Source organism: Schistocerca piceifrons, chromosome 5 (assembly GCF_021461385.2).
Source record: "Schistocerca piceifrons isolate TAMUIC-IGC-003096 chromosome 5, iqSchPice1.1, whole genome shotgun sequence".
Taxonomy (NCBI): Eukaryota; Metazoa; Arthropoda; class Insecta; order Orthoptera; family Acrididae; genus Schistocerca; species Schistocerca piceifrons.
Window position 1 is genome coordinate 57,353,664 of NC_060142.1, and position 27,175 is coordinate 57,380,838.

Here is a 27,175-nt window from a genome sequence, read left to right on the forward strand (position 1 = left end):
TGGGTGGGTCTTCTCAATCCTTTATCTAGTTACTCAATGCACATTTCTCCAGAAACAATTTCTAACAGTTAAAACTTTGTTCATAACTCCTGTTTGTAGCTGTGAGGTCCGAAAATGTTTCCATTGTGTGTGGACTGTCGAACTAGGTGTTCATGACAGTTTCTTGAGAATGTATCCACAACTCCTTTCCAAGACTTTCTTACCGTCTGCAATGAATCCGTATTTGTCCCAGTTTACACTTGGTTGGTTAAACTCGCCTCCTACTGATACTGCATGATCAGGATACTTCCCCACTGATGAGCATTGATATTTCTTGAAAGAATCTGCAACTGTTAAAGCAGAATTAGATGGCTAATAGAAACACATATTTAGTTCACCTATACTGCTTATTTGCATCGAGATGACTTCTCAGTTAGACGCAATTTTGACCTCAAAAGACGTAAAATTTTTGTTATTTGCAGTGAATATCTCACCCTCCCCTCCCCCCCTTCTACGAAGCCTAATCTGGCACTTTGTAAAATGTTCCATTAAACATTTTGGAGCCTTCTACCTCAGGTTTCGCCCAGCTCTCAGTTCTGAGTATAATTTGAAGGTGACGCCTTCCTGGGGGAAAGGGGGAGGGGTCAGTAACTTCAGGGACTTTGTTGCTGATCTGTGGTGCTATAATAGCCTCATGGGCTCTTATCCATATTTCCACATTCACTGAAATTATAGAACAGACTTGTACACCTTAACTGCATTTTAGCAATACATTTTGCTTTGCTGGTGAGTAGTTTAATCTACAGCTAATTGTAATCTAATGGTAAATATTTGTAACAATTTTACTGGAACCTTTGCGCTTGTGTCTTCCAAATGCTGACCGATACAAATGTTCGCTTATGAAAATGTGTTGGTTGGGAAATTTGTACACTTTATTTTTATCTTTCTTTGAAGTGAAGTGTTCCACCACTCAATACTTGATGTGGAAGGGTGATAGAAATATTTCTGACTATTGTAAGCTACCTTTGATGCTTATTTTCAACTAGGTTGTTTCACATTATGTGTCTGCATGAATCTCATTAGGGATTTCTTAGTCATTCTCAGCAACAGATATGCCACTAATGTTGGTGTCCTGCCTTTGGTTTTTTAGTATGTAATCCATTAGGAATTTTATGTCTTACTGCTATTTTTTCATGGGGCCTTACACATAATGATCCAGTTGTTCTCTAATATTAATTTTTTGTTTTTATCTGAAGTACAAGAACATGTAATTGCTTCTATAACAAATACAGTTAGCTCACTGCTCTTTTGAGTACTCACATACCTGTTTATCAATCTTGCACAGGGTTTCTCTAACCTAAGATACACATATATTGCTACAGAAGTGGACTCTACATCTCGAGTGTAGTGCACACCTGACCTAGTTATGGCAGCAGGGAGGGGGCATACAGTTCTCCACCAGATAGCGCTGCACGTGAAATCTACAACAGAGGTGATCACAGAATTCACGGACTGTTTTGTGTAATCCTTGTACGAGGCTCCAAAACAGAAGCCCACGATTGGTTCTGGGAATGTTTCTATAAATTGTGAGCTGTACATTCTTCTCATAGGCAAGTCTTTGACACTTCAGCCAGCTATCAAAAGATCTCCTCTGAATCCAGGTGACAGGCATCATTAGTGAGAAACAAACCACACCCACATAGCGAGGTTGTGTAGTGTTAGTAAACTGGACTCCATTCAGAAGGACAAGGGTTCAAACCCACATCCGATGGTCCTGATTTAGGTTTTCCATGATTTCCCTAAATTGCTTCAGGCAAATTCCAGGACCGAGTGAGATGGTCCAGTGATTAGCACAATGGACTCGTATTTGTGGGACGATGGTTCAAACCTGCATCCGGCCATCCTGATTTAGGTTTTCTGTGATTTCCCTAAATCACTCCAGGCAAATGCTGGAATGGTTGCTTTGAAAGGGCATGGCGAATATCCTCTCCCATCCTTCCGTAATCTTAGCTTATGCTCCGTCTCTAATGACCTTGTTGTTGGCAGGACGTTAAAGCACTAATCTCCTCCTCCTCCTCCTCCACAAATGCCAGGATGGTTCCTTTGAAAGGACGTGATCAACTTCCTTCCCAATCCTTCTCTAATCCCGTAAGACCAATGACCTCACTGTTTGGTCTCCTACCCCAGCTCAACCACTTCCTTCCCCATACTTCCCTTATCCGATGGGACACCATACCACAAAATGTTGTTGTTGCTACTCACAATGAATTTCCCTTTATATATATATATATATATATATATATGTGTGTGTGTGTGTGTGTGTGTGTGTGTGTGTGTGTGTGTGTGTGTGTGTGTGTGTCTGATGGGATTGACTTTTTTTAATTTCTCCTCTCAAGGGGGCTTGAACAGTACAGCCACTTACAACCCTTACAAAGCAAAACAGATGAAGCTTGTGAGCTGCAGTTCTCCTAAGACAAAATATAATACTATATGGGGGCAGACCATTACTCAATAAATATAAGTGGCATAAATAAATGGCTACGCTTGTAAAAAAAACAGCATTTAGTCTCTTTTTCCGAAGAAGTGCAACTTTTTAGTTAAAGCTATGTGTACACGGAGTTTGAAAACCTGTTTCTAATTGCAACCTTCCATCCGCAGTACTCACAAACATTGCTTCAGGTGTGTCAGGAATAATGGTAGGCTGTGTGAGCTGAATGCACAAGAAGTCACTGTTGTCAATTGATTTTAAAATTCTAATGAATTTTATAGAGTTGCTCATTTCAAAAAATGACACATTTCATAAATAAACACTACTTGTGAAACTTAGACTCGCTATTAGTCTTTGGCTTGTGACATTAGGAGAGTCCTTTCACAGCCATGAATTTGTATTCTATAATTCAAAGACAGCTATATCTCAGATAGCTCCTGCAGTTTGTGAAGGATAATGCAAAGACATTTCAGTTTTGTAAATAACAGTGAAGTATATGTTTTATTGTATGTTGAGATACTTACAGTACTAAAATACACCCTGAAGTGCTAAAGAAACTGGTATGGGCATGAGTATTCAAATACAGAGGTATGTAAACAGGCAGAATACAGCGCTGCGGTCAGCAGTGCCTATATGAGACAAGTGTCTGGTGAAGTTGTTAGATTGGTTACTGCGCTACAATGGCAGGTTGTCAAGATTTGAGTAAGTTTGAACATCTTGTTATAGTCAGCACACAAGCAATGGGACACAGCATCTCCGAGGTAGCGGTGAACTGGGTATTTTTCCATATGACCATTTCACGAGTGTACCGTGAATATCAGGAATCCAGTAAAACATCAAATCCCCGAGATCACTGCAGCCGGAAATAGAACCTGTAAGATCGGGACCAATGGCAAATGAAGAGAATTGTTCAGTATGACAGAAGTGCAACCCTTCCACAAATTGCTGCAGATTTCAGTGCTGGGCCATCAGTAAGTGTCAGCAAGCGAATCATTCAATGAAACTTCAACGATAAGGGCTCTTGGAACCGAAGGTCAACTCGTGTACCCTTAATGACTACATGACACAAAGCTTTCTGCGTTGCCTGGGCCTGTCAACACCGACGTTAGAATTGTTGATGACTGGATACATGTTGCTTGGTCGGATGAGTCTCGTTTCATATTGTATCAAGTGGATGAGTGTGTATGGGTATGGAGACAACCTCATGAATCCGTGGACCCTGCATGTCAGCAGGTGATTGTTCAAGCTGGTGGAGGCTCTGTAATGGTATGGGGCGTGTGCAGTTGGAGTGATATGGGACCCCTGATACATCTAGATATGACTCTCACAGGTGACACATATGTAAGCATCCTGCCTGATCACCTGCATCCATAAACATAAGAGAATGGAGGAATCATCAGCAAGCATGTATATGGCAGAGAAATAAACTGCTGATTCACCCATCAAATTCATTAGTACCTACTGATGGTCACATTATTGTAGAAGGTGCGGTAGGTATTGATAATGAAGCAGATTTTATTTTACACTGAGGAGCCAAAGAAACTTGTACACCTACCTAATATCATGTAGGTCCCCCGTGAGCATGCAGAAGTGCCACAACACGACATGGCATGGACTCTACTAATTTCTGATTTAGTGCTGGAGGGAAGTGACGCCATGAATCCTGGAGGGCTGTCCATAAATCTGTAAGAGTTCAAGGGGGTGGAGATCTCTTCTCAACAGCATATTGGAAGGCATCCAGGTATGCTCAATAATGTTCATGTCTGGGAAGTTTGGTGGCCAGCAGAAGTGTTTAAACTCAGAAGTGTGTTCCTGGAGCCACTCTGTAGCAATTCTGGACGTGTGGGGTGTTGCATTGCCCTGCCTGCATCCATTTGTGTCCATTGTGCATTCTGACCATTGCTGTAGTTGGGTGGCACCCGTGGGGGGAGTCCCCGTGGGTGGCACCACGGCGGATAGTTTGCACATGAAGCGACTTAAACTGTCTCTTGCTGATGGTCACATGGCCCCAGCAGTCTCTTCGTGTGGAAACACCTCGTACAATGCAACAGAGTATGATTCCAATGTGTTCCCCTCCCATGCCAAAGTCTAAGTGGAATGCAGGACGAAGTGACAAGGAGCAAATTCCTCCCCCCAATACCAGTACTAGTGGGGATGCCTTTCTGGCCACAAAGCCTTTGTTTTTTATGGAAAGCATAGAGGACAAATATGGGGAAGTTGCAGCCATCTCTAAAATGAAGAGCGGTTCCCTCCTCATTAAAGTGTCATCTCCTGTCCAGTCACAGGCACTGTGGAAAGTTAGGTGACATTCCCGTGTATGTCACTCCCCACAAGTGTCTCAGTATAGTCCAGGATATCATGTCACTGTGATCTTCTTCTGCAGTCTGACAATGAGCTGCAGGCCAACTTAGACCAACAAGGTGTGCACTTCATCCAGTGTTTTCATAGAGACCAAGGGAAAATGGAGTTGCTACCGGGGGCTTCAGCTTAGCTTTTGAGGATGAGACAATCCCTGAGAATGTCAAGGTGATGGTCTACCAGTGTGACATGAAACTTGCTTCAGGTAATGAAGTTCGGACACGTCTTTCCATTGCTTTGCTTCTCCTGTCAGCAGGGATTGTGGACATTCACTGCACGTGAACATTCCTTGTGCCCCTTCCTCCATCTGCGTAAACTGTGGCGAGATCCACTCTCCCTGCTCAGCAAACTGTTACGTTTTTAAGCATGAGAAGAAAATCCAAGAGTATAAGACTCTGGACAAGCTCACATATCAAGAGGCTAGAAAAAAGTATGAGCATGTAAACCCCCAGACAAATGACGCAATCTTATGCTACAGCTTCTCCGTCGTGGCCTTCTCTGTCACCGGTGCCTTCCTCTGCTGCGTAAAGTGCCCCCTCAGAGCTACTCACTGATACCTGCCCCCAGGCGGCTGCAGGCCCTTCTGGTGCTTCCACCACACCCACTTTGGGAGTGTTGGCCCTCCACCTGCCAGGGACACTGGTCCGAATCTCCCAGCTGGAGGCACCTCATCCTCCTCTGGCTTCTCTAGCTAGGAAGACGTCCCTTGGGACTCTTTCTTCCATTGTCCATGATGGTTAACAGTCAGATGCCAGTCCCAGTGACTGAAGGAACCACAGGCTGCCGGATGTTGGACTTCTTGTACCTCCTCTGTACATGAAACCGGTTCAAGGAAGCCCCCACACAACTCTAATCTGCATATACTCCTGTGCCAAAGGTGGAGATCCTGGTGGTCCCTGAGGCACCAGATATCCCCAGACATTGTGCCACCAAACCTATGTCAGTGGATCTCCTGGTGTCTCAACCAGTGGCAGTACATGACCCTGGGTCAAAACTTGCCCCCCTGCCCCCTCCATACGTCCCCGTGACGAAGCAAGCCGGGATCTCTTTACTTCCTCTCTTGTGTTGCCATCTGCCTCCTTAAATTGGTTTTTTTAATTTTTTACTAATTACCATTAACATACATAAGTATAAGCTGCATTTTCATAAAAGAGAAAGGTTGACCCTCAGTCCTAAAGAATGTAGCTCCAGGTCTAATTTTGTTCTTAGTTTTATGTATGTAATTAATTTCCTGATTTATTTTGATTATTCCTGGTTAATATTTTTTGTTGTAGGGTGAAATCAGTAATTGTTTCATGACTCAGCTTCTATTGTTGACTTATAAACAAATATAAGTTCTGTACTAATTATAAATATTTGGAAGATGAACCACTAGCATTCTTAAAATATTTATTTGGCCCTATTCGAAAATGTGTTAGCAAAGCCAGCCCTTATTTAATTCCAAATATATTACCAGTTTTGTCAAAAGCATCTCATCACCTGCATACTGAAGTATTGTTTGTTTAACTATATCTGTTAATTTCATCATTTAAACAAATAATTTGGCCTAACCTGTGTAGTAGAAGAAACTGTTAAAAAGAAGGAATTTTTCTATATATTCAGTTAATTGAATGTGCTATGTTTTAATTGTAATTTCTGTAAATTAAACATCGAAAAATGTATAGTTTCAGTGCCTATTATTGTCAGGATGTTTGGTCCTGAGACAGTCAGTCCACAGCCAATTTTCAGACGAGAAACCAGTATTGGTTAGGTCAACAACGATGCATCGACTTAACTGTGAAATAAGTGTAACACAAATAGGCCATGTGTTAAAATAAGACTGTGCTGTTCAATAGTGCCACACATACCGTATTATTCAGCAAGAACTGTGTCGTTAGGTTTTTACTGCTCATAGATGTTCAACGGTAAACTATTGTAGCAGTACGCTGATATTTGCCTGCAAACTATTAATGAGGCTTATCAAAGGTTAACCAATAATAAATTGGCCATATTAACAGTGTAATATTGGGGATTGTGGACAGTGAAAGCAAAGAAATGGAAATGCAACTGTGCAACTGTTAGCTACATCATTTACAGTAGTCACTGTTGAACTTCCACCCCTCCACCGCCCAATTTTTCAGCCAGTATAAGAACGCAGTACGGCGATACTAAGGACTATCAATGAAGAAATAAAGCAGGCGAACGTCCCCCCCCCCCTCCCCCCCTCCACCCGGTTGCTTCATGTCCCCACAGTTCAAGAGGCAAAAATCGACTTGTGCTGGTAAAGTTTCCAGTCTTTATCATGAGCAGTGATCATTGTTTCACCCCACAAAGAGTTATGGATGTTGAAGTCGCCCAAGACTAGGAATGGTGGGGGAAGCTGAGAGAGTAATGTAGGCAGTACCTAAATAAAGTGTACTCATTATAAATTAAGCACACTTCTCATTTGGCTCTGCACGGAGCGATTATGTAACCAGTGTAAATAAACTCCATTATCACAAGGCTGTCACTTATTGCAAGGTTGCCGTGGCCACATCGTGCTGTTAAAAAGACTACAGCATACTGGTAGGATAAGGATTATGACTTATGAAATTTTGCATCGCTGAGTGGAGGGGAGGGAGATAAACATTACAGATGGTAAAATCCTGAAGTGCCCTTACCCCAACAGCCTTGGCCTCCAATTGAGAATCAAGAGGCACACAGTCACTGTGTAGAGTGTCCAGCACGTATGTACAAACTCTGCCTGATACACAATTTGAATGGTAAAAAATCTGGTATTAGATGTGGGTGCAAGCAAAATTTGCTCTCTGGAGGTGATGTCATAGAAAAAGTTTATGAATGTGTTACCAATGGCACAGGACTTTATAGATATAAGAAATGTACTTGAATATGTTTTGCCAAAATCTGTTTGGTACAAGGAATCAAATCAACAAATACCCATTTATCATACACTGTGCAGATATGCTACAACTTCAGTTACATTAATATTTGTCAAAATATAAATTCTGAGGATTATACACATACTGCAAATGATATTTATACCATATGTTAGATACTTAACTATTTACAAAGTGTTATAGAATTTTACATGACATCAGACTTTGAGAATAATATCAAGCTCCGATGTGCTGCAGTCATCGCCTCTAAATATCGTTCCATATAGTGCAAACCATGTAGATATTTTCTATGGAATTTCCTTCCACATGGTTTGTGTGAAAGTCCACAGTGTATTAAGCGACTGCTGGAGGACATTGACAAATTATTTGCGGACCATATTCCAGATGAATTCAAAGTAGCTTCATGGTCATATAAATGTGCCTGCTAGGGAAGAAATGAACCCTCGTTGCTGGTTGAAAATGATTTGAATATTCCTTGTCACAGGGAGACAAACATCACGATGCAGAAGTATGGTATATGGATATGCCTTAAAGGAATAAATAGGGCTCTCAATCTCTTTGCAGTGAAATTGGTTTCAGTATGCAGGTGATGAGATTGTGTGTTACACTTGGCTTTTGTCTGCTGTGCCGCCCAAAAATGAAGGCTGCCCAATTGTCATCACAGTACCATGTAAAATATATGCAGCCATTACAGGCCAGTCAGGTTGAAGTGGGACTCATCTGAAATGACTAAAATTTTCCTCTCATCATACTAGCAATGCTGTCTGCAGGCTAGGTGTTAGTAGTTTTTGGGCGGGGAAACCTTATGCAGTAACAGCTGCAACAGTTCAGCCTGCTTCAAATCATTTTGACTAAAGGACATGCATTATAGGTCCTCTTCCCATTTGATAACTTAGTCACCTGCCCCAAATAAGGGGCTTCCCCATGGTGTATTGCTGGACCTGTAGTACAGATGGCATCAAAGTTCACACAGGCCCAAATATTGATTGCCACAGGTTCTGTTTGGTCCTCCACAACAATGCAACCTTAGTCTGAAACATAGTGATGGCTCTAAGGACAATGAAAAAGATGGCTATGTATTTATTGACAAAAATGTTTCTGAATAACACTCCCATCTGACTCTATGTGGCATCTACATGGTAGAATTAATAGCAGGACACAAAGCTCACACACACAAACGTATAACCTCAACTCGCCAGAAGTATTCATCTGTGCAGTGACTCCCTGAGTAGTTTGAAGGCGATTGAAAATTAGTTGCTGTTATGTCTCCACCATTCCATTCTTTTATACGACTTCAATGATAAAGGAACCTCTATGGTAAATCTGGTACCAAGCGCCACGGGTTTTGAATTCATGCCAAATGGCATGGACCTCGATTACCACTAGAGGTCTCTGCAGCCGTCACGCCGTAAGCCATGGCTGCGTGCGCTCCTGGCCTGCGTATAATGTGAGGACGCCACTGTGGAGCATGTGGTCCCAGTGGCCAATAGCGAAGTACCCTATCATGTATTTAAGCACCTGCCTCTCACTCAGCGAGGCAGTCTGATATTCACGTGAGTCTCTCAATGTCTCGCTTACAGATATCGTGTTTACTTTGCTTATTTCCATGTACTAGTGGACGTTGTTGACTTTGTGAGGTTTTCACTTGCGACCCCATTGCTTCTTGCGTGTTGTTGTTCTTGGTGTCTTGCTTGGTCGTCTGTCGTTGTGCCTGTCCATCCTTTTCCGTTCGTCCGTCTTATTTGTTCGCGGGCCGCTCCCGTTCGGTCCTGCCGCGCTTTTGTTCACGGCCACCCCATACAGTATACCTCTGTACATTAGTTAAGCAAGCCTGTGTGATATTCCTGCTGCCAATTAAAATCCCATAAGTTGACATAAGGGTACAGCTCGGAATCATATTTTACAAAAATGGGAAGAAGAGTGGATAACCAGCATCTGATCCAACAGATTGAAGGACTGCAGGCTCCGCCAAGAAGTGGATAACATTGCTTCACATCTTTCGAAGAAAAGTTGCAGTCTTATGTTACATCCATATGTTTATCATACTTACCTCACACAAGGCTACATACTACACCTAGAGAATCCTCTCAGTGCATCTTCGGAGTGACTCTTGACAGTTCACGAATCCTGGAAGCAAGTCCAGACTCACTTGACCTATGGCATAAATTATGCCGTGACAAATTGTTGCCACCAAACCTAGCTGACAATGGAATGAAAGCAGCTGTTGTTTTAATCTTCCTGAAGGAAAGAACATATTACCACTTGATTTAAAGCACTTATTTTGGTAGTTTACTTCTGGGGTGGAGTTGCAAAGGGGCCATCCTACCATTTATCTTGCCACAGAAAGGGGGGGGGGGGGGAGAGGGGGGAGATACCAGCCCAGCTCCAGCCCAGTCCGGATGTAAACTCAAATTACTGTCTCCCTATAACTGAAATATATTTGTGTATTTGCCCTTATCAACTATAATACTGTGAATGAGTCTTCCTTTTCCTCTCCTGGTAACAATGCAGAACTCTTATTTTGGTGGAACCATTTTCTTTACTGTTCCTCCCCACTGCTCTTCTTTCACCTGTGCTTGTTCTACATCTTCTGTTATCAACATTCTCAGTTCACTGTCCTTCATAAGTCATTACTTGTGACAGGGTCACAGCTCTTGGCTGAGCTCTGTCCATATTATTCATAAAACTCTTCTGTTGGCTCATTGCTTACAAAGATGAAGGACCACACTGTTGACTCCCTCAGAAACCTCATACATTAGACAACTTGCAGTGTAGACAGAGCTGTACTGTCCTTTATGACCTTTAACAGAATGGCAATCACACCACACTGTGGTCATATTACTTCATTCAATATCCAGTCACTAATTTGTGTGGCTTATTCCTGTGCCGGTTCCACATGTGCAACACATCTTGTATGAACTAAAATTTCGTGGTAGGATGGATTCTTATCTGAGATGCTGACCATTCTGTCTATTTGAACTAAAATACAGAAACTGTGGCATTTTGCTGATGATTCAGCCATAATCACTAATGATGCTCCCGCTCAATTCATCATACAAGGAGTTGGCTTTATTTAGTCCATTTTTTCTAGTAGCAGCTTTTAAAAATGTTAGTGTATCTTACATCAACTGTGCATGAAATGTGAGACAGAAAAGAGAGTAGACTAGGCGACCATTATGTCTCTCTTCTGTTTGCTGCCCTGGAAGAGGTTTCTGAATCACTGAACTGCATTTTTAAGGTGGGTATATTATGGCTGTAATAAAAGGAAAATCAGTGAAAATTAATTATGGTTGAAATGACCCAGTCTACAGAGTCATTAAATACAGTATATTTTCACGAGTTGGTGCCCCACAGCTCTGATATGTTCGAAAAATGTTGTATTGCTGCCCGAGCAGCTAGTAAAATTCTTTATTTATACAACCTGTTTCAGTCATCTAACCATCATCAGGTTCATACAAGTATTCATAGCATCATATTACGTGAAATGTAAAATTATCATTACATGATAAAACCATGAATTATACACTGTTGTCGTTTGTAAATTACATTGTCAATCTGTAAAAGCTGTGCTAGGTAGCGTACTCATTCGTGTTGTAACTGTAATTGGGGTTAATGCTGTGAATAGGTTTGTTGCACATAGAGCTAACTGCTGCAGTACACTACATAACACAGCTTTTATAGATTGACAATATAATTTATATGTCAACATCATAACAGTGTATAATTCATGGTTTTATCGTCAGTTGGTAACAATTTTATATTTCACATAAAATGATTGCTACTAATACTTTTATGAAGCTGATGGTGTCAGATGACTGAAACAGGTTGCGTAAATAAAGAATTTTATTAGCTCAGGGCAGTAATAAGACATTTTTCAAATCATTAAATACAGCTAGTGAATGGACTGAAAGGAGGAAACACCAGAATAAAATGGCTTGGAGATGACTTGGATGTGGAATACGATATTCACCAGGAGATTTTTTAGTGTAATTAGAGTGGAAGGTCTGTAACCAGTACATTCTGCCAGTTCTAAATTGTAGCCAGGACACATGGACTGAAAGATGCAAACACTCAAAGAATTGAGTTTTCCAGTCACCAATGGGAAGAAACATGTCAAAAGATACAGTAAGATGGATAACTGAAGTGACAGGAATTGAGGCTGTCATATTGTTTGTCGTGAAATTGAAATGTCACATGACTGCCTAAGGGATAAGACAAATTTAGATCATAAACTTAGGTTAAATGTTGCTGAGATTGCTGTCATTGAAAAATTGTCACTTGTTTTGGCTTTCAAGATGGTACTCTATAGTTTTTGGAAAAAAAAAAATGCTTTCTGCCTCCCTTAAGTTGGTGAAATTATCTGATAGGTGATTGGTGAAGGAGCCAAACTACAAGATTTTGGAGGCTTGGGTTCAGGTTAGTCCTGATAGTGATCACTGGCTTTACTTTTATTGTTGTTGTTGTTGTGGTCTTCAGTCCTGAGACTGGTTTGATGCAGCTCTCCATGCTACTCTATCCTGTGCAAGCTTCTTCATCTCCCAGTACCTACTGCAACCTTCATCCTTCTGAATCTGCTTGGTGTATTCATCTCTTGGTCTCCCTCTACGATTTTTACCCTCCACACTGCCCTCCAATACTAAATTTGTGATCCCTTGATGCCTCAGAACATGTCCTACCAACCGATCCCTTCTTCTAGTCAAGTTGTGCCACAAGCTTCTCTTCTCCCCAATCCTCTTCAACACCTCCTCATTAGTTATGTGCTCTACCCATCTAATCTTCAGCATTCTTCTGTAGCACCACATTTCGAAAGCTTCTATTCTCTTCTTGTCTAAACTATTTATCGTCCATGTTTCACTTCCATACATGGCTACACTCCATACAAATACTTTCAGAAACGACTTTCCGACACTTAAATCTATACTCGATGTTAACAAATTTCTCCTCTTCAGAAACGCTTTCCTTGCCATTGCCAGTCTACATTTTATGTCCTCTCTACTTCGACCATCATCAGTTATTGTGATCCCCAAATAGCAAAACTCCTTTACTACTTTAAGTGTCTCATTTCCTAATCTAATACCCTCAGCATCACCCGATTTAATTCGACTACATTTCATTATCCTCATTTTGCTTTTGTTGATGTTCATCTTATATCCTCCTTTCAAGACACTATCCATTCCATTCAACTGCTCTTCAAAGTCCTTTGCTGTCTCTGACAGAATTACAATGTCATCGGCAAACCTCAAAGTTTTTATTTCTTCTCCATGGATTTTAATACCTACTCCGAATTTGTCGTTTGTTTCCTTCACTGCTTGCTCAATATACAGATTGAATAACATCGGGGAGAGACTACAACCCTGTCTCACTCCCTTCCCAACCACTGCTTCCCTTTCATGCCCCTCAACTGTTGTAACTGCCATTTGGTTTCTATACAAATTGTAAATAGCCTTTCGCTCCCTGTATTTTACCCCTGCCACCTCCAGAATTTGAAAGAGAGTATTCCAGTCAATATTGTCAAAAGCTTTCTCTAAGTCTACAAATGCTAGAAACGTAGGTTTGCCTTTCCTTAATCTAGCTTCTAAGATAAGTCGTAGGGTCAGCATTGCCTCACGTGTTCCAATATTTGTACGGAATCCAAACTGATCTTCCCCTAGGTCAGCTTCTACTAGTTTTTCCATTCGTCTGTAAAGAATTCGCGTTAATATTTTGCAGCCGTGACTTATTAAACTGATAGTTTGGTAATTTTCACATCTGTCAACACCTGCTTTCTTTGGGATTGGAATTATTATATTCTTCTTGACGTCTGAGGGTATTTTGCCTGTCTCATACATCTTGCCCACCAGATGGTAGAGTTTTGTCAGGACTGGCTCTCCCAAGGCCATCAGTAGTTCTAATGGAATGTTGTCTACTCCCGGCACCTTGTTTCGACTCAGGTCTTTCAGTGCTCTGTCAAACTCTTCATGCAGTATCATATCTCCCATTTCATCTTCATCTACATCCTCTTCCATTCCCATAATATTGTCCTCAAGTACATCGCTCTTGTATAGACCCTCTATATACTCCTTCCACCTTTCTGCTTTCCCTTCTTTGCTTAGAACTGGGTTTCCATCTGAGCTCTTAATATTCATACAAGTGGTTCTCTTTTCTCCAAAGGTCTCTCTAATTTTCCTGTAGGCAGTATCTATCTTGCCCCTAGTGAGATAAGCCTCTACATCCTTACATTTATCCTCTAGCCATCCCTGCTTAGCCATTTTGCACTTCCTGTCGATCTCATTTTTCAGATGTTTGCATTCCTTTTTGCCTGCTTCCTGCTTCATTTACTGCATTTTTATATTTTCTCCTTTCATCAGTTAAATTCAATATTTCTTCTGTTGCCCAAGGATTTCTACTAGTCCTCATATTTTTATCTACTTGATCCTCTGCTGCCTTCACTACTTCATCCCTCAAAGCTACCCATTCTTCTTCTACTGTATTTCTTTCCCCCATTCTTGTCATTTGTTCCGTTTCGCTCTCCCTGAAACTCTGTACAACCTCTGGTTTAGTCAGTTTATCCACGTCCCATCTCCTTAAATTCCCACCTTTTTGCAGTTTCTTCAGTTTTAATTTACAGTTCATAAGCAATAGATTGTGGTCAGAGTCCACATCTGCCCCTGGAAATGTCTTACAATTTAAAACCTGGTTCCTAAATCTCTGTCTTACCATTATATAATCTATCTGAAATCTGTCAGTATCTCCAGGCTTCTTCCATGTATACAACCTTCTTTTATGATTGTTGAACCAAGTGTTAGCTATGATTAAGTTGCGCTCTGTGCAAAATTCTACCAGGCGGCTTCCTCTTTCATTTATTTTGTTTGTACTTTTATTATTATTACAGTAATGGGTTCACCTCTGATATACAGCCATTACATTGAAGCATAAGACATATCAAAACAAAATTGAGTATAGGAAAACCATTTATAACAAACAGTGGAAAATTCAGGATGGAATTTAACAATATTATGAGAAGGAAAGTTGCTACTCACTATATAGCAGATATGCTGCGTTGCTGATAGACACAACAAAAAGACTCACACAATTAAAGCTTTTGGGCATTAAGGCCTTCATCAACAATAGACAAACACATGTGCACGTACGTGCACACACACACACACACACACACACACACACACACACACACACACACACACACACACAAAACTGCAATCTCAGGCAACTGAAACCACACTGCGAGCAGCAGCAGCAGTGCATGATGGGAGTGGCATTTGCTTCATCTGGTCCCACTTGACCCGACAAGCCACCTTCCTAGATGTTGACCTCCACCTCAAAGATGGCTGCATCAGTACCTCCATCCATATCAAACGTACTAACCACCAGCAGTCCCTCCACTTCGAGAGCTGCCACCTGTTCCGTACAAAGAAGTCCCTTCCATACAGCCTAGCCACCCGTGATCGTCGCATCTGCAATGATGAGCAGTCCCTCTCAACGTATACCGAGGGTCTCACTGAAGCCTTCGCTGACTGTAATTATCCTACCAACCTTGTACAAAAACGAATCTCCCGTGCCTTGTCTTTCCAGTCGCCCACCACCTCCCAAAGTCCCACCGTCTGGCGACAGAGGAGCATTCCCCCGTAACTCAGTACCACCCAGGACTCTAGCAACTGAATTACATTCTCCACCAGGGTTTCAATTACCTCTCGTTGTGCCCTAAAATGGGAAGTGCCTTGCCCACTATCCTTCCCACCACTCCCACAGTGGTGTTCCACCATCCACCGAACCTTTACAATATACTCATCCATCCTTACATAACCCCTGCTCCCAATCCCGTAACTCATGGCTCATACCCCTGTAATAGTCCTAGATACAAGACCTGTCCCATACATCCTCCCACCACCACCTACTCTAGTCCGGTCACTAACATCACCTATCCCATCAAAGGCAGGACTACCTGTGAAACCAATGAAGTGGTCTACGAGCTAAGCTGCAACCACTGTGCTGCATTCTATGTACGTATGATAACCAAGAAGCTGTCGGTCCACATGAATGGCCACCACCAAAGTGTGGCCAAGAAACAAGTGGGCCACCCTGTTGCTGAACACACTGCTAAACATTATATCTATATCTATCCTTCAAATCAGTGACTGTGCTATATGGATCCTTCCCATCAACACAAGGTTTTCTGAATTGCGCAGGTGGGAACTTTCCCTGCAATTCATCCTATGTTCCCTTAACCCACCTGGCCTCAACCTTCGTTAGTCACTGCCCTCGCCCATCCAGCCCCCTCCTTGTTCCAGTACTACGCAGCCATCATTCAACCACCACACCCAGTCTTTTTGTTTCTCTCCTTTTCCGTTACTTCCTCCCCCCTCCCCCACTCCTCCTCTCCCCTTCTTTCTGTCTAACCTGCAGCACTTCACTGTCTGCTACCTCCCCCCCCCCCAATACTATCCCTCCCCGCCCCAGCCTCCTTACCCCCACCCAGTCACCACTCTCATCATGCACTGCTGCTGCCTGCTATGTGGTTCCAGTTGCCTGAGAGTGCAGTTGTCTGTGGTGTGTGGGTGTTGCGCTTGCGTGCGAGCGCGGGAGTCTTTTTGTTGTCCCTATCTGCGACTAAGCATCTTCACTATATGGTGAGTAGCAACTTTTTCTCATAATATTAGAACCATTTATAATATTTAAATGCTGTTTATTTTATGAAGGAGTATATTTAATGCAAGGAAAACATGATCTAGAATTTTGCGACAGTGAATGTATTCCCTGTAGGCAGAAGACTATTAATAGTGCAGTAACAATGCAAGTGCTGCTGTTGGTAGCACAAATCATTTTCCTCATTCACTGGATGCTTCATTGACTGACATCATTGCCTCAGAAGATGTAAAGGAATTGGGCTCTACATCCTGCAAATATATAAATAAGTTACAGTGAAATGAAAACCCTTAGCTGGTTACAGGTGCTGACATACGTCAACGGGGACAGATGAAAATGTGTGCCCCGACCTGTTGACGTATGTAAGCGCCTGTAAGCAGCTAAGGGTTTTCATTTCATTGTAACTTCATTCTAACGAGCTGCAAGGTCACCGATGGTATTTGTTCTTTCAGACATGTCCAAAAGAACTGATACCTACCAAACGAAAGTGTTGGTATGTTGAATGTTGATAGAGACACTAACAAACACACACACACAAAATTCAAGCTTTCACAATCCACGGTTGCCTCATCAGGAAAGAGGGAAGGAGAGGGAAAGATGAAAGGATATGGGTTTAAAGGGAGAGGGTAAGGAGTCATTCCAATCCCAGGAGCAGAAAGACTTACCTTAGGGGGGAAAAAGGGACAGGTATACACTCTCACACTTTCCCCCTAAGGTAAGTCTTTCTGCTCCCGGGATTGGAATGACTTCTTACCCTCTCCCTTTAAACTCACATCCTTTCATCTTTCCCTCTCCTTCCCTCTTTCCTGATGAAGCAACCGTGGGTTGTGAAAGCTTGAATTTTGTGTGTGTGTGTGTGTGTGTGTGTGTGTGTGTGTGTGTGTGTGTCTATCAACGTACCAATGCTTTCATTTGGTAAGTTACATCATCTTTGTTTTATATATATAAAGTGCTTTATTTTCAGAGTTTACATAGAAATTGTGGTAACATAACCTAATTTTATCAGTGATGTAATATGGTCTAAACAGTCAAAAGTATTTGTGGAATCACAAAACACATCCATTGGGTCCGGTTTTTAATCAGAAACATCTATTGTCTCATGCAAGGAGTAAATTGCCTTGTGAAGTGATAAGTCAGTACGTAAGGAAATTGTGAGTTTACGAGGAATGTTAAGAAATATAGGAAAATACTTTTGCTCAGCGAGCATACAGAAAACAATTTGCAGAGTATCTGAGTAGTCAAATCATATATTCAGCTCCAAGGATGAAACTGTGGATTTAAAAAAAAAAAAAAAAAGAGAGAGAGAGAAAAAACACCTCAGAAGCATTGTACAATATGCCTTAGACAAATATGTGTGGAGCAACGTTGTAAGGGATCGAAAATATCCACTTTGGTTCACTACCCACATTAAAAAAGAAGTCACAACAAAGCAAAGATAGCTCCATCTCTGATTTAAATTAAGTCAAAGCCTAGGTGACAAATAAAAACTGAATGAAACCGAAATGAATGTAAGGAGAGCAATGCGAGAAGCACTCAGTGAACTCGGAAGTAAAATTTTGCTAAACTGTTGAACTAAAAATACAAAAATGTTAGGTCAATAAACATGACGTAAGTATCTCTCTCTCTCTCTCTCTCTCTCTCTCTCTCTCTCTCTGTGTGTGTGTGTGTGTGTGTGTGTGTGTGTGTGTGTGTGCTGATACTGAAATGGAAGGTGACGAAGAGAAAGCTGAAATACTAAACTGAGTCTTCCAAAATTGTTCCAGTGCAGGAAATTACTATCATCACCAGAGTACCAAAATGGCAGATATTGGAAAAGTGATTGCAGCATAAAAAAGAATCAACTAAAATTGCTTCACAGTGGAAAGGCTTCTGGATTGAATGAGATACCACTTATAATCTACAAAAATTATTTGAAAGATCTTGTATTCTGGAATCCCTTGCTGATAGAATTAAATATGTCACTCTTAATGAAATAAAATTGACAGATGATCTTGGGAATATGCCAAGGGAGTGGTATAGGACCATTACTGTCTACAGTTAATATGAATGAGATATTGGGTAACTTTGAGGCCTCTGAGAGACCATTCCCACACAATGCTGTTGTCTGTAGGGAGGTTCTAGATTTGGAAGACTGTAGTGGAATACAGGAAGATGTCCAGAGGATTGATAGTTGAATGTGGGGACTGGCGATTTAACATAAATTTATGTAACGTATTGCACATAAATAAGTGAATTGATCCTTTACTGTTTTATAACACTGTTGGTGAGAAAAAATTGAAAACAGTAAGGCCTAGGAAATACATAGAAACAACCTTATAGAGGGACCCAAAGTTAAATGACCACATAAAACAAATAGTAGGAAAAACAGATGTCAGGCTGAGAACCATTGTGAGAACCTTATGAAAATGTCATTCAGCCATGAAAGAATTTGCTTATGAAACACTTGTTCGACAAATTCTTGGATATTACTCATTGGCCTGGGACCCTTACCAAGATGTATTAACAGTAGAGGGAGGTAGGTAAGTAGGTCTAGCAGAGAGCAGCACATTGAATCACAGTATCATTAGTAGGTACAGGGGCTTTATGGAGACATGTCATTTGAGAATGGAATGAAGACTGGGGGAAAATGTAGTGGCACTAGAAGTACCATCTATCACAGACAATAAGTTGGCTTGCAGAGAGAATTTGTAGATCTAGACATGGTCAAGAGTTCCTTTGTCAGGTACATGATAGACATTGGTCTTTTCTGCTCGTTTCTGTGCTGTGAATACATGTCCTTCGTCATTTTGTAAACTATTTCAACATTTCTGGTGAGAATTGTCAAGGCTGAAATAACTCTGCGAATGATATAAAAATTATATAAAGATGTTGCCAGTGTATTCCAGACACTTGATGCAATTCTTCAAAGCAGTGAACCATTCACATCTCATGAGAAAATGATTAGTAACTGCAACAAAAGTAATAAGAGCCTCTTTGCTACACTACATGTGTGGTCACTTACACAGAAACAGGTTATTACTTATCCATTTGGTGTCTAAATGGTGTAAAACTGCCACATTGCCCTTTGAATTTAAAGCAAGCTGCAAAATACTAAACAAATACAGAGTTGCCTCATACTGCAAAATAGAAGGGGTCTGTGAGAATGCAACAGACCAAATTAATAATCCTTCAAGGAACATGAAGTGAATTTGTCGTTCAAAGTTAATGGGTATGGTGATCTGGAAACTGAGGTATGGTAAGTGTCAATTTACAAATCCAAATTGCCTTGTTCAGTCTCTGGTTGGTCCAAGGATTTTTTTCTGTCACATTCACTTCTGGCAGTGATTTGTTAATGTGTGAAATGACAGTTGCACAAGGATTCAGTGTTCATGTTAAACTGTAGGTCCCCTAAGGGCTGGCTAAATCGGTTTGAAGATCAGAAGAAGGGAACAACACACCATCTCAGATAGAATGCAAATTAAGACACGTGTGTGTGTGTGTGTGTGTGTGTGTTTTTTAAATTTTTAAAGTTTATTATTGCCGCGGTACTTTTATACCAAGTAATATTAATTGTATAATAAACAGGGTGAAAAATTAAATATTAACTAAACTGAGATATTACTGAATGTTAAAATGGTTAGAAGTTTAGAGCTCGTGTTTGGTATAAATATCATCCTAATTGTATTATGATCATGCTAATGTAGAAGAATGCTGGAATAAAAAGTAATTTTCTTCTGTTTTAGAGGCATCTCTGTATGTCCCTGACAAAGACTTCACATGCTTTGATGGCAGTCTGACAATTCCATTTGCTTATGTGAATGATGATTATTGTGACTGTGAAGATGGAAGTGATGAACCAGGGACACCTGCATGTCCAAATGGCACATTCCACTGCACTAATGCTGGCCATAAACCACAGAACATTCCTTCTTCACGGGTTAATGATGGAATTTGTGGTAAGATTTTCCTTATGCTCTGTTATTAATGTCATAGAATAAAAGATGTTTTCCTGTTCAAAGATACATCCAGAGGTTTTGCTGAATGATAAATGTTGGCAAAATTGTTATTAGTAAAATTTGAGAGAAAATAGTGAAACTGCATACATCAGTGCAGAGATTTGTTGCTGCCTAACAACTTTCCACTTACATTGGTATTAGCTGTTGTTTTGCAATGAGCATATTTGTCTCAAGTGCTCAAGCATTGGTATATTTGTTTGAAACAGTTGTGCCTATTCCTTCCTATATAATTTTTCCTTGGTGTTTTATTTGATCCTTTCCATTAGTTTGCTATATTCAGCCACTATTATACACTTGATTGTCAGCAATACTGTGATTATTGTTTCTCATGAACTTGTCAGTTCTGCAAAAACACATTATATGTAGCTTCACGTTGACTGATTTGGTGTGGTCTCCTTCTCTTGTTCTCTGCACTCCTTCCTCCCCCCTCCCCCACTCCCACCTTCCATTTCGTTCATGATACTGGATGAATAATTCAGTACAGCTGATAGATACACAAAACAGAACAGAAAATTTACATTCCTAGCTTTCGGAACTTTGTTCCTTCATCAGGGAGGAGAGAGAGGAAAGAAAGGGAAGAAGGGAAAGTGGATTCAGTTACTCACAACCCATGTTATGAAGCAACAGGGAAAGGAAAACATGGAGGATAGCAAGGATGGAGGCATGGTTGTCAGAGGGAAGCCAAAGATGTTCTACTGTAAGTACTGTGCCAGCTTCAAACCAAAAAGGATGCATACAGAAGTAAAGAGGTATATAGTATAAAGATAAACACAACTATGTAGGATGAAAAGATGTGTGAATGGCTAAAGAGGAAAGGGAAAGAGGAGTAGACTGAAGAGTAAATGGGAGTGAGGTTGTTTAATGTAGGTTCAGTCCAGGGGGATGGCGGGATGAAAGGATGTGTTGGAGTGCAAGTTCCCATCTCCGCAGTACCGAGGGACTGTTGTTGGGAGGGAGAAGCCAAATGGCACATACGGTGTAACAGGTTCCTAGGTCGCTAGAATTATGCTGGAGGGCATGCTCTGCTACTGGGTATTGGACATCTCCTAGGCGGACAGTTCGTCTGTGTCCGTTCATGCGCTCAGCCAGTTTAGTTGTTGTCATACCGATGTAAAAGGCTGTGCAGTGCAGGCATGTCAGCTGATAAATGACATGTGTCGTTTCACATGTGGCCCTGCCTTGAATTGTGTATGTTTTACCAGTAGCGGGGCTGGAGTAGGTGGTTGTGGGGTGATGCATGGGGCAGGTTTTGCAGTGGGGTCGGTTACAGGGGTAGGAACCGCTGGGTAGAGAAGGTAGTCTGGGAATATTGTAGGGTTTGACAAGGATGTTACGGAGGTTAGGGGGGCGACGAAAGGCAACTCTGGGTGGTGTGGGGAGAATTTTGTCAAGGGATGATCTCATTTCAGGGCTTGTCTTGAGAAAGTCATATCCATGGCGGAGTAATTTGTTGATGTATTTGAGGCCAGGATAATATTGGGTGACAAGGGGGATGCTTCTGTGTAGTCAGGGGGTAGGGACATTGTTGTTGGACAGGGAGGAATGTATTGCTCAGGAGATCTGTTTGTGGACAAGGTCTGCAGGATGGTTGCGAGAGAGGAAAGCACTGGTCAGGTTATTGGTGTAATTGTTGAGGGATTCGTCACTGGAGCAGATACGTTTGCCACGAATACCTAGGCTGTAGGGAAGGGATCGTTTGATGTGGAATGAATGGCAGCTATCAAAGTGAAGGTACTGTTGTTTGTTTGTGGGTTTGATATGGACAGAGGTGTGGATGTGAGCTTCAACATGAAGGTCAACATCCACGAAGGTGGCTTGGGTTTTGGAGAAGGACCAGGTGAAATTCAGATTCGAAAAGGAGTTGAGATTATGGAGGAAATTAAGGGATCTGAAAAAACTATCCACAGTGCTAGTGCAACACCTAAGAAGTGGGGTCCCTCTCCCTATCCCTCACAAACACCAACCACAACAGAACCTTCAACAAATTCCCCTCATAGCCAACAAACCTAGCCTAGCCATTCTACTCAATTACCCAATCCCAGCACATACCCCCACACAGCCAAATCTCAACTATAACCACAGTCAAATGCCACATATCACCAGTCCCAATTCAGTTCTAAACCTCTCATCCAGATCCCTCTCTCCTCCGGAGACATCAGTTCTATCAAAAGGCTTAACCTTTAGCCCCATGCCTATATTCAACCACACTGCCCTGGTTAAACATCTCCTCTCATTCACCCGGAACCTCAACTGGAGATATCACTTCACTACCCAAACACAGCCCCCAAATACTAGACCCAGTGTTGTACCCTGTCTAGAACAGTTCCGACTGCCTTCTCAAAGGGATCCTCCTCCCCTCTCCCAAAACCATCCCTTGCAGACATTTCAGGAATTCCTCGCATCCAGTGTTGTCTCCCAGTCCTTCTTGAAGATCATCCCAACAACCCCCAATATCACCCCAGCTGAATCCCGTGCCATTAAGGAGCTGAGAACAGACCGCTCTATTGTCATCCTCCTGGTGGATAAAGGCTCCACAACTGTGGTACTTGCCGTGTGGAGTATGTGGCAGAAGGACTGCATCAACTCTCCGACACCTCAACCTACAAAGCTGTTACCCAGGATCCCATTCCCTCCATCCGGACTGAGCTGCAGAAAATCCTAAAAATCCAAGGTCCCTCACAAGGCCTCACAACGGCTTCCATAGACCTACTCACTCCACCTGAGCCACATACCCTTACCTTCTACCTATTACCCAAAATCCACAAAGAGAACCATCCTGGCCGTCCCATTGTAGCAGGCTTCAAAGCCCCAACAGAACGCATCTCAGCTCTGGTAGACCTAGACCTCCAACCTATCACCCGCAGACTCCCATCCAACATCAAAGACACAAACCATTTCCTAGAACACCTCAAATCCATTCCCACTCCTCTCCCACCAGAAACCTTTCTTGTCATCATAGATGCTACATCCCTTTACACAAACATCCCACATACCCATGATCTCTCTGCCCTTGAGCACTACCTCTCCCAACGCCCACCTGAAGATCTTCCAGAAACCTCGTTCCTTATCACACTTACCAACTTCATCCTCACCCATAATTACTTGACTTTCAAAGGCCAGACCTACAAACAAATCAGGGGAACGGCCATGGGAACCAGGATGGCTCCGTCCTGTGCCAACCTCTGCATGGGCCGCATGGAGGAGGCTTTCCTGAAGACCCAACAGCTGCTCCCGCTGGCCTGGAATAGGTTTACAGATGACATCTTTGTGATCTGGACTCATGGTGAAGAAACACTCCTCAATTTCCTCCATAACCTCAACTCCTTTTCGAATCTGAATTTCACCTGGTCCTTCTCCAAAACCCAAGCCGCCTGCCTGGATGTTGACCTTCATCTTGTTGAAGCTCACATCCACACCTCTGTCCATATCAAACCCACAAACAACAATACCTTCACTTTGATAGCTGCCATCCATTCCACATCAAACGCTCCCTTCCCTACGTCCTAGGTATTCATGGCAAACGTATCTGCTCCAGTGACGAATACCTCAACAATTACACCAATAACCTGACCAGTGCTTTCTTCTCCCGCAACCATCCTGCAGACCTTGTCCACAAACAGATCTCCCGAGCAATACATTCCTCCCCGTCCAACAACAATGTCCCTACCCCCTGACCACACAGAAGCATCCCCCTTGTCACCCAATATTATCCTGGCCTCAAATACATCAACAAATTACTCCGCCATGGATATGACTTTCTCAAGACAAGCCCTGAAATGAGATCATCCCTTGACAAAATTCTCCCCACACCACCCAGAGTTGCCTTTCGTCGCCCCCCTAACCTCCGTAACATCCTTGTCAAACCCTACAATATTCCCAGACTACCTTCTCTACCCAGCGGTTCCTACCCCTGTAACCAACCTTACTGCAAAACCTGTCCCATGCATCCCCCCACAACCACCTACTCCAGCCCCGCTACTGGTAAAACATACACAGTTCAAGGCAGGACCACATGTGAAACGACACATGTCATTTATCAGCTGACACGCCTGCACTACACAGCCTTTTACATCAGTATGACAACAACTAAACTGGCTGAGCGCATGAACGGACACAGACGAACTGTCCGCCTAGGAGATGTCCAATACCCAGTAGCAGAGCATGCCCTCCAGCATAATTCTAGGGACCTAGGAACCTGTTACACCGTATGTGTCATTTGGCTTGTCCCACCCAACACCAGTCCCTCGGAACCGCGGAGATGGGAACTTGCACTCCAACACATCCTTTCATCCCGCCATCCCCCTGGACTGAACCTACGTTAAACAACCTCACTCCCATTTACTCTTAAGTCTTCTCCTCTCTCCCTTTCCTCTTTAGCCATTCACGCATCTTTTCATCCTACATAGTTGTGTTTATCTTTATACTATATACCTCTTTACTTCTTTATGCATCCTCTTTGGTTTGAAGCTGGCACAGTACTTACAGTAGAATATCTTTGGCTTCCCTCTGACAACCATGCCTCCATCCTTGCTACCCTCCCTGTTTTCCTTTCCCTGTTGCTTCATAACATGGGTTGTGAGTAACTGAATCCACTTTCCCTTCTTCCATTTCTTTCCCCTCTCTCCTCCCTGATGAAGGAACAAAGTTCCGAAAAATAGGGACGTAAATTTTCTGTTCTGTTTTGTGTATCTATCGGCTGTACTGAGCTCAGGTAAGTACTGGCCAGCCCCTCTATCTCTTTGTTAGTATTTGTTTCACATCTTTATATGAGATTTTCCATTAATCATTTGGATGAATAATTCGTCAGTTATGCAAACCATAAACTTTGGAAATTCGTTTTGTGGTTTATTTGTGTTAACACATTTCAGAAATAACCCCACCTGCATCATCATCTTCAACAGGCATTAAAATATTTACTATAAAACCATTGTTTCCTGTTGAGCGGTTAGAAGAATGTAAAGCAATTCCTGATTAAAACAGGAGCCTCTACTCAGTCACAGGCATTGCTCTGCTGTCAGAAGCTTGGTGACATCCCCACCACCATCACCCCTTACAAGAGCCTTAACATGGGTCCATGGTGTAATTTTCTATTGCCACTTCACACTGAAGGAGGTGAAGAATTGTGTGCAAATGTTGAACAATGGGGTGTCCATTTTATCCGCTGTATCCTGCAGTAACTAAAAGGTAACTGGCTTTCAGAGTAGATGTGTTACCCAAAAAAGTAAAGGCAATGGCATTCCACTGCAACTTGTACATTTCCCTATCATGTGGTACCTTTAATGATTTGCATTTTTGAGCACATGTCTTCACCTGCCCAAAAGAATCCATGTGTGGAGACTGCAGATGGCTGGTGCATAAAAACACTCAGTGCAGCCAACAGCCAATATGTATCAACTGTGGAAAGCAGCATTCCCTTAGGTCTTTGAATTGCTCTGATTTAAAGAAGGAGAGAAAATTATGAATGCCTACATCTAGATCAAATGACAGTAGACACTGTAAACTAAGTGACTAAGTTGTCACCTATAGCAAGGATGAAGACACCCACAGCTCTCCAAATGTTGGGCCCCTGTGGTCATCTGAATACATATGTTCTCTCTCTCTCTCTCTCTCTCTCTCTCTCTCTCTCTCTCTCTGTCATTTCAAGAGATAGTTAACTTAATCAGTTATCTGATTTCAGTGTACACAACCCATTGAGGAGCAGTGTTATAACATTGTAAAGAGGCAGTCTAATGGTGCTGGTGGTCTTGAACCACGTGGTCCAGTCAACATTAATGTAACCACCTGTCAGGTATCTGAATAACCACCTTTTTAAGTACAGATGTGCTGAAAGTGTTTTAGTGAGGTTCTAGAAGGTACTGGCAGGGATGTGGAGCCATGCCGACTCCAGTGGCCAGCTATGCTAGGTTTCTCAGTTGAGGATCTACGACATGAACAACCTGATTGAAGTGGTTCCACAAATTCTCAATTGGGTTTAAATTCGAGGTGTTTGGTGACTGGGGGAGTACAGTAAACTCATCCTGGTGCTCTTCAAACTGTGCACATACACTACAAGATTTGTGAGGTGTTGCATTGTCCTAGTGGTAGGTGCCATTGTGCCAAAGAAAAAACATGCTGCATCTAGGGTTGGACATGGTACACGCAGTTAAATGCATGCTTGCATTGATCTGTTGTGCTTTTCAGAATGATGAGATCACCCAGGAAATGCTGCAAAAATATTTCTCAGTTTTATCACTCCCCCCCCTCCCCCCCTCCCCCCCTCCCCCCCCCCCTCTCACGCCTTGACCCTTCTCATGATTGTTGCAGCGCTGTACCCACCAGCAGCTATGTGCCTGATGGAGCATAAAATGTGATGCTTCTGAGAAGTCCACCTGTCGGCACTCGGTGGACATCTAGTTGCCATATTGGCATGCAAATCCAGCCTTTGTCGCCAATGAACAGCAGTCAGCATGGGTGCATGAACCAGGCACCTGCTGCAGAGACCCTTATGCAGCAATGTTTGTTGAATGATCATTGAAGAGACATTGTTGGTAGCACCTTGGTTCATGTGGGCAGTCAGTTGCTCAACAGTTGCATGTCTATTCACCCATACACATCTCCGCAGCTGTTGTTCACCCCCTAATAGTCTATGGGGTGTAGTGTACCATAATTGCTGTTTTGAATAGCACCATTTTCCCATGCACGGTTTACTTTAAGCCATGGCAGCCCGCAGACAATTTAAAAACTTAGCCGTTTCAGAAATGCTTCCACCCTCAGCCCGAAAACGAATCATCGCGCCATTTTGGATGTCAGATAAATCACTTTGTTTTCACATTATGAAAATTACTGCACTGTTTCCC

The 27,175-nt window shown here is 42.3% G+C and overlaps 1 protein-coding gene across 1 annotated transcript in view; it reads left to right on the top strand.

The window, feature by feature from the left end:
• The window catches only part of LOC124798577 (glucosidase 2 subunit beta), a 182,106-nt gene that overhangs the window by 4,152 nt on the left and 150,779 nt on the right, over positions 1–27,175 (top strand). Inside the window, exon 2 of the mRNA XM_047262039.1 lies at positions 20,067–20,279. Coding sequence (XP_047117995.1) covers positions 20,067–20,279 — 213 coding nt within the window. The remainder of the gene's footprint in view (positions 1–20,066; positions 20,280–27,175) is intronic.